The 15519-nt window shown below is 48.5% G+C and overlaps 1 protein-coding gene across 14 annotated transcripts in view; it reads left to right on the top strand.

The window, feature by feature from the left end:
- PTPRS (protein tyrosine phosphatase receptor type S) overlaps positions 1 to 15519 on the top strand; it is a 327352-nt gene that overhangs the window by 270758 nt on the left and 41075 nt on the right. For all 14 annotated transcript variants that reach the window (XM_079960405.1, XM_079960406.1, XM_079960400.1 and 11 more), the window contains 4 exons: positions 1253 to 1346; positions 3455 to 3667; positions 4439 to 4596; positions 9450 to 9562. In XM_079960405.1, the coding sequence (XP_079816531.1) occupies positions 1253 to 1346; positions 3455 to 3667; positions 4439 to 4596; positions 9450 to 9562 (578 nt within the window). The remainder of the gene's footprint in view (positions 1 to 1252; positions 1347 to 3454; positions 3668 to 4438; positions 4597 to 9449; positions 9563 to 15519) is intronic.

Here is a 15519-nt window from a genome sequence, read left to right as displayed (position 1 = left end):
TGTCTGAGGCTCGTGTCGCTAACTGACTGATGCTGTTCTACGGGAGATCGATGGATCGTCTGGAGATGACTGTCTCCCTGGCAGTATCCCAAGAGGCAGGGCCGTCTTACCCATAGGTGCTAGGGGTGTGGGGCGCCCGGGCACCAGGCTCTTAGGGGCGCCAGGCCGAGAGTCCAGGGGCCTGGAGTTGAGGCCGGGGAAAAGCCCACCGCTGGCCAGAGCGCCATGGCGGGCTTTTCTGCTGCGCCACGAGTTCGAGGGCGACCGAGCCAGCGAGATGCTGAGGCGGCCGGCTGTCTCCGCCCTCCTGCGCACCTGGGACTGGGCAACCTGGGGGGTGAATCTTTGCACCCCAGCGCCAGATACGCTTAAGACAGCCCTGCTGGGAAGTCAAGCAACCTGCAGCCCACAAGCCTGGTTTCATGTAGCTCCCTGCCAGGGATTTTAATGTATTTATTTCTGAATAACAATGGTGATAACAATGTCACGCTGGGGTGTGGGGTGTGGACTTAAACACGTTGCTGAGTTCCCAAAAAATAGACCAGAGGCAATTGTATTTCATCCAGCAGAGCTTTACTGCTACTGAAGGCAAATGAGCATAATGGTCACAAATCCAATAGATTCAGGATTGGCCCTGTCCATAAGAAATCCAGTTGCAGCTTAACTTAAAACTTACAAGAACTTATAATAAGAGTAAACCGTAACACTATAGCATACAGAACACCACACCAAAACAAAGAGTTATAAAGAGAACATAAATAAAAACCAGCCTCCTTCTGGCCCGACTATTAAAGTCAGCATGACCTTGACAGAAAGAGATAACAGGACCAGTTGAAACCAGCTGTACTCAGCTTCTCAGAAGGAATAACCCAAACAAGAACCTTCTTTCACACAGAAGAAACCTTCCAGAACCCTCCTGAACTAAACAGAACAGGAAAGATCTCTACACATCAGATCAATATTTTCTGTACTAAGAAATGCAAACAGACAAATAATAATAATCTTATTATTAATATGCCGCCCATCTGACCGGCTTGCCCCAGCTACTCTGGAGGGCTCCGGACAAAATATTAAACACAATAAAAAGACAAATTGCCCTATATCCCTTTTTTAAAAAAGTTTAAAATTCTGTGGTATTTCATTCCACCTTTAACGTTTTATTTCTTAGCTAGGTTGGCGCTTCGCTGCCATTCTCTCTTTCCTTTTTAGCCTGTTCCCCATCTCAGTTCCTTCTCCTTTCCTGATCTGCCAGGGCATACTACATCATCGTCGTTCCCCTGAAGAAATCCAAAAGCGGCCAGTTTCAGAACATATACCACAGTCCGGAAGAGATTGACTTGGAGGAGGTGAGTGGCAGCTGTCATTCATGTACCCCGCACCCCAGCCTTCTTGTGTATACTCGGGGTTGGCCCAGGACATCTCCCAGAATCCTCTTGGGTAGATCAAAGAATGGGGGGCAGTGGGATGATTTAGGGGGTGCAAAGAGGCGGCGGGGGGCGCTGGAGCAATAAACGACTACCAAACTTTGAAAAGCTGGTATCACTCCATCAGGTTTATCCGGTTTGTTGAATTCATTTGAATAAATGCGCAATTAAATGTTGCTGTTCTGGATTTTCTTTTACTGTTCTCCTTTTCAGTGGGTTCTGCAAACCGCTGTTCTGAATTTTCTGGATTTTCCTTTTACTATTCGCTTCTTTAGTGGATTCTGCAAACTGCTATTCTGAACAATGCTTTTTATAGGGTAGAGGAAACTGGGGGTGAGTTTATGGAACGGGGGGGGGGGCAAAAAAGTTTGGGAAGCACTTCTCTAAGACCTCAGCAAATGTCGGAGAAAGTCAACCCTGGATATTTACAGAAGCCTACAAACTTGTGAGTCAGGAGACAGAGTCTACTGCACCTCGGAAACCTGCATGTTTCTAGCTGTGGGCACTCACAAGTTTCTAGACCTCATTGCCGCAGGGAGAAGATTTGAAAGTGGTGCATAGAGGTTTTATGTAGCCCATGGATGGAGGGCTTGGGACAGCTTGTTGTGGGGCAGGGAGGGGGAGCTCCTGCCCTCTGGGTACTGCAGAACTACAACTCCCATCATCCACAGCCAGCATTGGCAGTTGCCAGGGATGATGGGAGTTGTAGTTCAGCAACAAGCAGAGGCCCCAAAATGCCCCCCATACCTGGCTTAGAAGGAACTTCCATAGCAGTGTGGAGGCTCAACACATTTTCAAATATACCGTATTTTGCGTTCTATAACACGCACGTAGTTTTTAGAGGAGGAAAATCCGTAGGCATGCCACCCGTAGGCCTTCCCTCCATAACACGCACAGACGTTTCCCATTACTTTTTAGGAGGAAAAAAGTGAGTGTTATGGTGCAAAAAATACGGTAAACCCTCTTCCAGGGGCATATTTAGGCACAGCCAAGCTTTGGTCTTTGGTCTCTGATTCTTCCAAAGAATCGCAACGTTGGAAGGGACCCCCTGAGGGTCATCTAGCTTAACCTCTTGCAGTACAGGAATCTCAGAACAGGGTCCCCCATCCGATTGGAAACCACACCGGGCCCCGCTTAGCTTTGCAAACGTGCTAGAAGTTTTGTTACCGCACCGCTATTGTGCCCCTGAGGGATAGGTCAGCACGAGACTTTTAAATCTCAAGGTCATGGGTTCAAGCTTCACGCTGGGTGAAAGATTCCTCCAACTGTGAAGAAGGAATTACCGTATTTTTTGCTGTATAAGGCTCACTTTTTCCCTCCTAAAAAGTAAGGGGAAATGTGTGTGCGCCTTATGGAGCGAATGCAGGCTGCACAGCTTTCCCAGAAGCCAGAACAGCAAAAGGGATCACTGCTTTCACTGCGCAACCATCCCTCTTGCTGTTCTGGCTTCTGGGATTCAGAATATTTTTTTTCTTATTTTCCTCCTCCAAAAACTAGGTGCGTCTTGTGGTCTGGTGCGTCTTATAGAGCGAAAAATACGGTATATCTGCGGAGGTGGGGGACATGTTGGTCTCAGTAAACCAGAGGTCAGCAACCTAAGGCCCATGGGCCAGAAGCGGCCCATAAGGGTTGTTTAACTGGCCCATGAGCCACCCCCGAACTGAGCCACCCCCGAACTGAGCCACCCGCTCGGCGAGTCCCCACGCACTGCGCTAAACCAGCGCAGTACGGGGGCTCTCTTTCACAGCTCCGGAAATCACTTGTGCGCATGCCGAGATGCCGAAAATCACTTCTGCGCAGGCGCAGTTTCCTGCGTCGTAAGCCTTGCCGGCCTCTGCAGTAAACACTGCCCAGACCCTTATATTTTCTTCTGAGACTGTTCTCCCTGAGGGAGGCTGGGATAGTTTAATAAAGGAGAAGAGTAACCATACTTTTGTGCACCTGGAAGCTTTTGTCTTGCCTTCTTCTCAATCTCTGTGGTGCCTCGCATAGCTGATTTGAACCTCCTTCCTCGTGGTCCCCTTCTGCAGTTGATGCAGATCTCGCGGGTGCAACGCCGCAGCCTCCGCCACTCCCGCCAGCTGGACCTCCACAAGCCCTACATCGCAGCCCGCTTCCACACCCTGCCCTCCTACTTCATCCTCGGGGACTTGAAGCAGTACAACGGCTTTGATAACAAAGCCTTGGAACCCGGTCAGAAGTACGTCATTTTCGTCCTGGCGGTGCTGCGGGCCTCCGATCCGGTGAGTCCTCTCCTGCTTCTGAACTTTGTGCGTAATGCTCTGGATTCTCTTGGCTCAGACAGATTGCATCCAATGTGATTTGGATCCCCGCGACAGGGTGAGCTCCCGTTGCTCGGTCCCAGCTCCGGCCAACGTAGCAGTTCGAAAGCACGCCAGCGCAAGTAGATAAATAGGTACCGCTCCGGCGGGAAGGTAAACGGCATTTCCGTGCGCTCTGGTTTTCGTCACGGTGTCACGCTGTGCCAGAAGCGGTTTAGTCCTGCTGGCCACATGACCCGGAAAAGCTGTCTGTGGACAAACGCCAGATCTCTTGGCCTGAAAAGCGAGATGAATGTTGCAACCCCATAGTCGCCTTGGACTGGACTTAACCGTCCAGGGGTCCTTTGCCTTTACCTTAGTGCAAGGGTTTCTGCTTTCTTTTTCCTTTTTCCTTTTTCCTCCTGTGATGAGGCTGCATTTTAATATTTTAATGTTTCAATATTTTAATGTTGTATTTTAATCTTGTTTTTAAGTTGCACTCATTCAGCTTGTTTTTATTATTGCTTGTTAGCCGCCCTGAGCCCGGCCTTGGCTGGGGAGGGCGGGGTATAAATAGAAATTATTATTATTATTATTATTATTATTATTATTACATTGCAGCCGGGGGCTGGACTAGAGGACCGCTGGGGTCCCTCTTCCAGCTGTTTGATTCTAAGTGACTCCACGTTTGGAGCCTGCACGTTACTGATTCCCTTCCCTCGGCTCTCCTTGTTTTCTCTCCCACTCCCTCAGTTATACACTGCCAGCCCCTTTTCAGACCCGATCCAGATAGACAACCCTGACCCACAGCCAAAGATTGACGGCGAGGAGGGACTGATCTGGGTGATTGGACCCGTCTTGGCCGTGGTGTTCATCATCTGCATCGTCATCGCAATCCTCCTCTACAAAAAGTAAGTGAGGTTTGCGTGCACGTTTTGCGCTTCCAAAGCATGTGTGTTAACCCCCATGCTGCTGGCTGTGCGGTGTAGTGGTTAGGGCAGTGGTTCTCAGAGTGGGTGATACTGCCCCTGTGGGTCAGTGGGGTCATCTTGAGGGGGGCGTGCTGGGAGGCAGGGGGTACTCAACAACTCACGGTCTTCCAAAAGCTGGTGTCACTATATCCAGGCACCACTATGCATTAGAAGCAGAATCATACCACTTAAAACAGGCATGTCCAAAGTCTGTTTCAGGGGCCTCATTCGACCCGCCGGTCGATTTAATCCGGCCCCCATGGCAGCACCGTATTTTTCGCTCTATAAGACGCACCTCGTTTTTGGAAGAGGAAAACAAGAAAAAAAATATACTGAATCCCAGAAGCTTGCTGTCCTGGCTTATGGGATGGCCGCGCACAGCCTCTCCCGGGCAAGGGGAGCCTTCACCCCCCGCCCGGGAGAGGCTGCGCGCAGCTAAGGCTCCCCCAAGAGCCAGACTCCCTTTAAAGAGCGTGCGGAGTATGTGTGCGGCTCTTGGGGGCTTTTCCCCGAGGAGGAAGAAGGGCAGCCCCAAAGAGCCGCACACACGTTTCCTCTTACTTTTTAGGAGGGGAAAGGGGCGTCTTATAGAGCGAAAAATACGGTATATGTCCTGGGGTAAAATCCTTAAAAAAGCTCAGCAGCTTTGGTCGGCCCTCACACATGTTCACTTTATCAAATCTGGCCCTCTCTGAATAAAGTTTGGGCACCCCTGATAAAACAATAATGGCTCCTCCCTCACCCCAATGAATCCTGGGAATTGTAGTTTGCTAAAGTAGCCAGGAGTTGTTGGGGGGCAACCCCGCAGAGCTGCAATTCCCAGAGTTCCCTGGGGAAAGGGGTCGACTGTTAAAGCGCTCTAACCTTTGAAGTGCTGGAGAGCTGGGAGAAGACTGCGAGGTTTGGACCTGGCGCAAGATGGCTCCTTCCTTCCGCCAGATTCGTGGGGATGACCTGCAAGCGACTCTCAGCACCCTTAGCAAACTACACCCCCCCAGAATCCTTTGGGGGTGGGGGAAGCCATGGCCGCTTTGTGATGGACTGTGATGGACGTATGTTTAATACGGCATCTCACTCTTGAATGTACGGTGCTTGTGGGGACACAGCGAAACGAGAATCAGCTCCGTTTGAATCTTCGCATGTGATTTAGCTGCGATTCGTACATGGCTGGGGGCTGGACTGGATAACTCTAGAAGTCCCTTCCAACCCCAGAGTCCTGAGTTCATCCATTTTATGGCGTTAAACTAAGCCATTTTCATTGTACTTTTAACATGGTGTAATCATGGACATTTTGAAATCTATTGCGTTGCAATCTTCCTTAGCGGTGGCATGCAAAACTTCGAATAACGCCTTTTTTATAGGGTAGCAGGCACTGGGGATGAGTTTGCGGAACCAAGGAGGCAGTGGCTCAAAAAGAGTTGGGCTGAGTTAGAGTATTGGGCTCGGACCTGGGAGACCAGGGTTCGAATCCTGCCCACTGAGTGACCATGAGGACCAGTCCACTTCTTTTCTCAGACTGCCCTACCTCACATGGACATGGTGAGGATAAAACGAAGGAACACGAAGGTTTTATGTACTTGCCACCCTCTGAGCTCCTTGGAGGAAACATGGGATATAAATCAAATCGGTGAATAAATAAATAAATGTGGAAGATTGTGCGGGGGGGGGGGGAGGTAAGGGATGCCATTCGCTTCCTACAGAAGTGTCAGGAGCTGCCATGACCGGAGACAATATGTTGCAAGGGACCAATCACACACGATTTATTATTTATACCCCGCCCATCTGGCTGAGTTTCCCCAGCCACTCTGGGCGGCTCCCAATCGAGTAGTAAAAACACGATAAAACATTAAAAACTTCCCTAAACAGGGCTGCCTTCAGATGTCTTTTAAAAATAGGATAGCTGTTTATTTCCTTGACATCTAATGGGAGGGCGTTCCACAGGGTGGGCGCCACCACCGAGAAGGCCCTCTGTCTGGTTCCCTGTAACCTCACTTCTTGCAATGAGGGAACCGCCAGAAGGCCCTCGGCGCTGTATCTCAGTGTCCGGGCAGAACGATGGGGGTGGAGACGCTCCTTCAGGTATACAGGTATATACGAGCCACTATTTTAAAGATTCCTACAATTCAGATGGTTGAGAGTCCTGGTGAAAGGGTGTGAAGGGCGACTCTTACTAACCTCATCTTTATCTTTTCCTCCTTCTCTTCTTTTTTCTTTCTTTCTTTCTTTTTCTACTGCTTCCCTGGACAGCAAACCAGACAGGTAAGAGTTTTTAAAAGCTGATTCAGGTGGCAGTCAGGTGCACCTTAGGAACCAAAAGGCAATCAGTAAAACAAAGGTGGCACTTTAAGCTGCAGCTGAGCTACTGAAACATCACTGCTCCTAAAAGTGCCAGCAAGGTTTAACCCTTGAGTAAAGAGGGAGGGGGGACGCAGGTGGCGCTGTGGGTTAAAGCCTCAGCGCCTAGGGCTTGCCGATCAAAAGGTCGGCGGTTCGAATCCCTGCGGCGGGGTGCGCTCCCGCTGCTCGGTCCCAGCGCCTGCCAACCTAGCAGTTCGAAAGCACCTCCGGGTGCAAGTAGATAAATAGGGACCGCTTACCAGCGGGAAGGTAAACGGCGTTTCCGTGTGCGGCTCTGGCTCGCCAGAGCAGCGATGTCACGCTGGCCACGTGACCCGGAAGTGTCTCCGGACAGCGCTGGCCCTTGGCCTCTTAAGTGAGATGGGCGCACAACCCCAGAGTCTGTCAAGACTGGCCCGTACGGGCAGGGATACCTTTACCTTTTAAAGAGGGAGGACAACCCAAAGGGAACGATATTGCAACCTGTCCAAAAACAGGTTGCAGTTGGAGAGGGTAGTTTCCTGGCAACACTCCTAGGCTCTTGGAATTATTTGGGTGTGGGTCACATATTTCTCCACTCGCACTAGAGCTCAGGGTTCTCCCATAAAAGTTGATTTGCAGTTAGTTGAGGAGACCTCAGGGGGGGAGAACAAGCCATTTCTCAAGGCTTTAGACAATAAAGTTTGGGCTTTCCAGATGGCTGGCTATTGGATTGCTGGCTTCCAACCATAGATTTGACGTTTTGTATGTTGACGCTGCTTTTTCTTCTTGGAAAAAACCGCAACGAAACCCTGATAGGGCCGGGTGCTGTTTGTCTTTATTTATTTGCATTGTTTATATCCCACTTTTCCAACCTTAACAGAACAGGCAAGGGAAGCTCACAAGGCAATTAAAACCACTACGCAAACAACATCTAAATTCCAGATCATGCCGTTAAAAGATAATCACTGCTAAACAAAAGCCGGGGGGGGGGGGGGAGGATACATTTAGTGAAACAGAAAAGGCAAGAGGAAAGTAACAAGAAAAAGCCTTAGCTTGGAGGCAGAAAATCACCAAGGATGGGACAAAATGGATTCTCATGAGGCAGAGAGTTCCACAGACTAGGTATTGCTTCTTAGGTGATATTTTCCATTGTTCCCTCTCCATCCGTGAAGGAAAAACTTTCTGGCTGATCTTGGTGGATAGGCAAGGAGGATGAGATGGTTTGGCCTCCGTTTAGGGGTTTGGGGGTAACAGGTTGGTGGCCCCCTGGCCTGATCCAGAAGCCTTTTCTTATGGCCTTAACCACAGAGCCTGGGGACTCCCAGATCACAAAGGGCCTTGTCTCCTCCTTGCCGTAGTTTTTATCCGCTTGGAGGAGATGTCTGTCCCAGCAACATCTTCAAGCCTAGATGAACTCCGCTGCGTTCTCCTTTTCTGAATAATAAAAAAGTCGACTTCGCGTTGAGTCTCGAGTCTTCATTCTGACCTGTGAATTGTCCTGCCTGTCTGACCGTCCTGACATTCAGCAGCCATAACTTATCAAAGCCAAGCATTCTTCTGGTTTTAACGCTCGTTCCCTCGGCTGTTGGAAATCTAGGTAGCAACAACTAGACTGTGGAACACCCTGCCTCATGAGATTCACTTTGCCCTGCACAGATTTTGTCAGAATTAATTTGACACTGCTTTTGAGAGCCTGTTTGGGAACCGTAATGTGCAGTTTTGTGGTGGTGCTGTTTTTCATTTAAGCGCAGCGTAAGCCAAGTTGAGGGACGCAGGTGGCGCTGTGGGTTAAACCACAGAGCCTAGGGCTTGTCGATCAGAAGGTCGGCGGTTTGAATCCCCGCGACGGGGTGAGCTCCCGTTGCTCGGTCCCTGCTCCTGCCAACCTAGCAGTTCGAAAGCACGTCAAAGTGCAAGTAGATAAATAGGTACCGCTCCAGCGGGAAGGTAAACGGCGTTCTGGTTCACCAGAAGCGGCTTAGTCATGCTGGCCACATGACCCGGAAGCTGTACGCCAGCTCCCTCGGCCAGTAAAGCGAGATGAGCGCCGCAACCCCAGAGTCAGTCACGACTGGACCTAATGGTCAGGGGTCCCTTTACCTTTTAAGCCAAGTTGGGGGAGGGTACCCATGACTTCCCCCTTCCACAGCTGTCCACCTTCCCTATTTTTGCGGGAAATTCCCTTATTCCAGCGCCGTTTCCCGCTGCTATCCCGGATTGTTAGATATCCCAGCAGGTGAGGCTGCTGATCCCTTATTTTTAAATTTGAAAGTTGACAGCTATGCCCCCCTCCCCGGCCCAAAAGTTGCTGGACTCTTGGGCTCCCATCCTCCCTGACCGTTGGCTGCTATGACTCCTGGCAACATTTGGAGGGGCACCAGGGGGTCCCCAAAACTGACAGAGGTGCAGCGCTGAACACACTCCTTAAAGCCTTGTCTTTTATCTGCTCTCTCTCTCTTCCTCCTGCTCCTCAGCAAACGAAAAGACTCGGAGCCGCGCATCAAATGCATGTTGAACAACGCAGAGATCACCCCTCACCACCCCAAGGACCCTGTGGAGATGAGGCGTATAAACTTCCAGACCCCAGGTAAACAGGCTGCACGCCACCAGCACCCCCGGAGTCTCCCCCCACCCCCCTGAAACTTCACGCGAAGAAAAACCGACCCGGCTTGGTTGCTGCCAGCCAGAGCGTGCGGCCAGGCCATACCTGTGGCCTTTGCAAACGGCTGCCGTCGCCAAGCAACATCTCAGGTAGGAGGAGGAAATGCCCAGATTGTGTGGGGCAGAGGCGGCAGCAGCAGGTTTGCCTGCTAGGGAGGCCTCTAGGAAATAATAACTGACCTTTGGCAGGGCTGTATGTGTCCGCGATATTTGACCATCGCCAAAAAGCTGCAGAATGAGACGGTGGCCACAGGATCTAGCTTCCTGAGAAGCTCTGCTTTTCTTTTCTTTCTCTCTCTCTCTCTTTTTAATTTTAAAAAAAGCAAGTTCCTAGTCCTCACTGTTCCTTAATGTATTATGGAATGAACAAGAGCAACGCAAGGGGGAAATCCCATACGTTTCTCTGCCTGGTGCTCTGACTGATACTTTTCTTTTTTTCCTGGGGAAGGGAGTAAGGGCTTTAGGCTTTCCTGGTTTAAAACAATTACTTTTTTAAAATATATATATATATATTTATTAAGAGTTTAAAGATTACAAAAAGAAAGAAAAAGAATTAAACAAATCAATATAATACAATACAAAAACAAAAACACTACGTAGAACATTGAATTAACGAAACGAAACAAAAACAATTAAAAACACTTCCAATATTTTCAATCTTAGCTTTCATTCACTTGTTTCATTGACTTCCTCGCGCCTCCCTTTTTGTATTCCTAAAACAATTACTGTTTTATCTGTGCCTTCTGCCGATATGTAAGCTTGCCTTTTGACTTCTAATGACTTGTTTTCTTTTCTGGTTTTGTTTTTTTTAAAAAAACAAACGAAGGTTTCTGGATTTAGGTAGGTAGGTTTAGGCAGCACTGGTCCGTGCAGAAGTGAACAAAAAAAATGCAAAATTTAATTTATTAGTTTCACTTTTGAAAGGCGAGGCACTAGTCCTCATGACCAGACAGAGAAGTCTGAAAGTGTACAGGGAACGCTTGGCAGAAGCTCAGGGCGCAAGGCAGGGCTGCCTGGATGGGAATTCTAGTGCTTGGATGGGCTGTGGGTGCGATTTGATGCCCCCCCCCCATGATTTGCCTAGTGGAACTCAAAATTAGTGATGCAAAATTTGTGGGAGGTGCAGCACAATAAATTATGCCAAAAAAAAAAAAAGAAGATTAGTGGAACCGCACTTACGTTTTGCAAGGATTTATAGTCCAGAATCCAACTTTCATTGGTGCGGGATTTTGATGATAATAATGACAGCAGCTATTATTACGACTGCTACTGTTATTTGTTGTAACTGATGTTATTGGCACATTCTCAGCCCTGGCTTCAGAGAAGGGGAACAAGGGGGGCTTAATTTCCAGGGCTCTTTGTCAGTTGCCGCTAGTTTATCAGCCTCTCTAGGCACACAAGATGTCTGTTGACGGAAATACCTTTTTGTTGGCGGGGAGGCAGAGGGCGGGGGGTCCAGATCCAGCCCATAATTTGCCTCCTTCCTAAGCAGAGGTTGGGTGTCCATCTGCTACGGATGCTTTAGCTGAGATTCTTGCGATTGCTGGGTCTAGGTCACCGTAGGGTTCCCTTCCAGTTCTGCAATTCTATGATTTTCTGATTCCCATTGTCATCAGTCAGATTATCCAGGATGATGGGGTTTGTAGTCTAGATTTGGGAACCCAAAGCTGAAGGACACAAAAGCTGAAGGGACACCAAGGTTCCTTTATATCTAGCTAAATATATTGCACGGGTTTTGCACTCAATTGTGCAACAGCTGCTGCTGTTTATTATAGGCTATCGCTAACTGAATGTTCTTCAGTCTCGGGTTGGACTACAACTCCCATCATCCCTTAGCTGGGTCAACTGCTGAATTAGCAACAGCCTTCAATAAATTGTAATAATAATGAAACAATGCAAAACATGTATGCATTATGTCCATAGATAAGATATTGGGACTTTAGAGCTCCTTCGGTTTCCAGGTGTTGCTGGAATACAAATCCCATCATCCTGGAGTGTTGGCTAAGCTGGCTGATGGTGAAGGCAGTTGTTGCTCGACAGCCTCTGGAGACCCAAGGTTGAAGGATACAACCACTTTTCTTCAACCTCGTTGATGGACTACAACTCCCATAATTCCCAGCCAGCATAGCCAACGGTCAAGGACAATGGGAGCGGGAGTCGACCCCTTCCCTTGCCCATCAGCTGACGTCTCCCATGTATTGTCTATGGAAGGATCCGTTATTTGATCCAGACCAGGATTGCAGAATCCTCTGGCCCAAGCCGAAACTTGTTCACCCCAGGACTCAGAGAGGATTCTGGGAGGAACAGCATCAGACTGTAGGCAGAGGGGGCGTCAAGGAAAAGTACCCTAACAGACACCTCTTCGAGGTTGGGCTGGATGATCTTTGGGGTCCCTCTGCAGTTCTGCGATTCTGTGGACAACTAGTTCTTATTTCTAAGAGTCCCAGGCCCCTGAACTCAGCAGGAGATCAGGAGTAAGGGAGTTTTAAAAGGCTAGCTCCAGAATGGAGAGAATATGGAGAGCATTTGTTTTTTTTCCAGTGAATTGTATTTATTTATTTTATTTTTTTAACTTTTTCACCCTGGCTTTTTCCATGGTTTCCGGTTGCTGCGTGTTGTTAGGAATGATCCTGTGTTCTTTTGTTTGGGGTTTTGCTTTTAATGTGCATACATACCACACACACACTCATTCGCTTGCAGGTATATGCACACATACATGCATAACAGTGTAAGGTAAAGGTAAAGGGACCCCCTGACCATTAGGTCCAGTCGTGGCCGACTCTAGGGTTGTGGCGCTCATCTCGCTTTATTGGCCGAGGGAGCCGGCGTACAGCTTCCGGGTCGTGTGGCCAGCATGACTGAGCAGCTTCTGGTGAACCAGAAACGCCGTTTACCTTCCTGCTGGAGCGGTACCTATTTATCTACTTGCACTTTGACGTGCTTTTGAACTGCTAGATTGGCAGGAGCAGGGACCGAGCAACGGGAGCTTACTCTGTTGCAGGGATTTGAACTGCCGACCTTCTGATCGGCAAGTCCTAGGCTCTGTGGTTTAACCCACAGCGCCACCCGCGTCCCATAACAGTGTAAGGAATATCAGTTAATTCCAAGGGCTGTTATGTGGCCTTCCAGGCGTCTGTGTCTCACCTGTTGGGATCAGCCCAGCGACCGCTTTTCCCAAATCAGACTGGGATGTACTGTATTTTTCGCTCTATAAGACGCACCAGACCACAAGACGCACCTAGTTTTTGGAGGAGGAAAACAAGAAAAAAAATATTCTGAATCTCAGAAGCCAGAACAGCAAGAGGGATTGCTGTGCAGTGAAAGCAGCAATCCCTCTTGCTGTTCTGGCTTCTGGGATAGCTGCGCAGCCTGCATTCGCTTCATGAGACGCACACACATTTCCCCTTACTTTTTAGGAGGGAAAAAGTGAGTCTTAGAGAGCAAAAAATACGGTACTTCTTGCTTTGCCCTCCAGCTTGTGTAGGAACACCTGAGGTTTTCTTTGCATGGCTGGGTTGCAGCCTGCTCCGTTGCACGGGGTTGGGCTAGATGACCATGGGTGTCCCTTCCAACCCACAATTCTATGGCAATGGGGTTGCACCCATTGCTCCTCTCCCTCGTTTGCCTGCCCACTGAAAGCATGCAGCCCCAAGTAGCAGGGCTGTGGAAACCCAGTCAGATGGGCAGGGTACAAATAATAGAATTATTATTATTATTATTATAAAGTTGCCATTATGGCATACGAGGCAGCCACCCCCCAAGCTGAGAAAAGGCTCTCCACCCCTGACATATAGGAAAGCTGTAAGGTGCCACCACTTCCCATCTCAGAAGCGGAGAACAGTGTGTCAACGTTTGGCATCTGGTGAGGAATCATCTGTGTCCCACCTGGAACTCCTTCGAGAGCCAGTGTGGTGTAGTGGTTAAGAGCGGTGGACTCATAATCTGGTGAACCGGGTTCGCTTCCCCGCTCCTCCACCTGCAGCTGCTGGGTGACCTTGGGCCAGTCACACTTCTCTGAAGTCTCTCAGCCCCACTCAGCTCAGGGGAAAAACAATGCTTGTAAAGATTGCGGAGAGAATAATTGGACACACTCTTCCCACCTCGGATCAAATCTACGCTTCCAGGTGCCATAAGAAAGCTGCAGAGATAGCGCAGGAGAGTGCACACCCCGGAAATGATCTCTTTCAGCTTCTGCCTTCTGGACGAAGGTCCAGGGTTACAAAGACTAGGACTAGCCGCCTGAGAAACAGTTTCTATTCAAATGCGATTTTGGTTTTAAACGCAGTGTAAGGAGTCTCTATGGGAGTATATTGTATTTTAAAAATGGGGTATCAGAGTTTTTAGGGGGCTAACCAGGTTGGGTTAGCAGGCTTGTTTTTGAATGTCTTATGTAGATTTTTCAATTTCGTTGTTCTGTATGGGCCAATGACAATAAAGATTATCGTATCGTAGAGTGTTTGTTGTGGGGGAGGAGGGGAAAGGAGAATGTTAGCCGCTTTGAGACTCCTTAAGGGGAGTGAAAGGCGGGATATCAAGTCCAAATTCTTCTTCTTCTCCTTCTCCTTCTTCTCCTTCTTCTCCTTCTTCTCTTCCCATTGCAGGCTGCTTGCATGTCCCCCCTTGCTTTGGCCAAAGGACAGAAGCCCTTCTTCATTAATGCAGTGATAGTTAATCTGCAGAACTCCCTCCTGCAGTAGGCAACTATGTTCCCCAACCTCGTTGGCTTTTATATTTGTTAAAAGCTGCCCAGAGTGGCTGGGGCCCGCAAGTCAGATGGGTGGGGTATTCTTATTCTTATTATTCTTATTATTATTATTAATTGAGGGGAGGGCTCTGTTTCCATTGTGGCTTTCTGCACAATGAGCAAACTGTTGGTACCAAGGACGAAAAAGAGTCATTGCCACATCCGCTGGTGCTATTGGCAGAATCACAGGGGGAGAAGAAATCGGAGAGCAGGAGGAACCGATATCTCCCTCTCAAATGTTGGAGGGAGGGAGGGGATTCAGTCCTGTTCATCTTTAAAGGCAGCCCTTAATAACCAAAACTTTCCAAAAGAGTCGGAGAACCGGGAAAAGGTGTCCTTTGCAGTTCACTCTCCCTCCAAATTTTGCCCAGTAGTTCTTCACCCCAAAGTTATCAGGGCAAAGCGTCGTTTTTTAAAAAAACGAAATGAAATGCATGCGTTGGAGAAAACGACAGTACAAAAGGGTGTGTCGCTTATGGGGAGATTGCATTGCGAAAAGTATGCGCGCTGGGCTAAAATGCACAGGAACGTTTGTGCGTTAGGATTTGATCTGCGTTTAAACGCTGGTGGGTTTTTAATTGCGGTTTTCTTTTCGCAAACCAAAGCGGGAGAGCTGAACTTACAAGACAGGAGGAAATGGAGAAAGTAACAGATTTTCCCACGCCTAACTTTTAATGCAAAATGTAACATGTAATGAGACTTTGACGGTTGGGGGGGGGTCGCCTCCTCCAAATTTTCTTCAGTGTATCTTTGAAATCAAGATATGCATTCAATAGTTTCTTCGTTGCTCAGCCACTTTTTGTGGTGGGTGGGGGAGGCGAAGGGGCTTAAGGTAGGGGTAAGATTCTGGATAAAGCAAAGCAGCTCTTTTGTTTTAAGTCCTGCCCCCCTCCCCCCATGCACACACCCAAGAACGTGGCCAAAAACCAGACAAAGCCCAACCCTTTGTGAAAAGGAGAAAAAAGTGGGGGGGGGAGAGGGAGGGGAAAGAAGAAGAAAACACCTTTCATTTCCTCTCAGATTTTGTGTTGCTTTTTTCCGTTTTCTGTTTTCTTGGTTGAGTAGTGTTTTTTCCTTTTTTATAAAAGTCTATATATTTTGTTTTTTGTTTTTGTTTTTGTTTTTTTGTTTTGTTTTTT

The sequence above is a fragment of the Podarcis cretensis genome (assembly GCF_951804945.1).
Source record: "Podarcis cretensis genome assembly, chromosome: 18".
Taxonomy (NCBI): Eukaryota; Metazoa; Chordata; class Lepidosauria; order Squamata; family Lacertidae; genus Podarcis; species Podarcis cretensis.
Note: the sequence above shows the minus strand (reverse complement) of the source record. Positions and strands in the feature narration are given on the sequence as shown.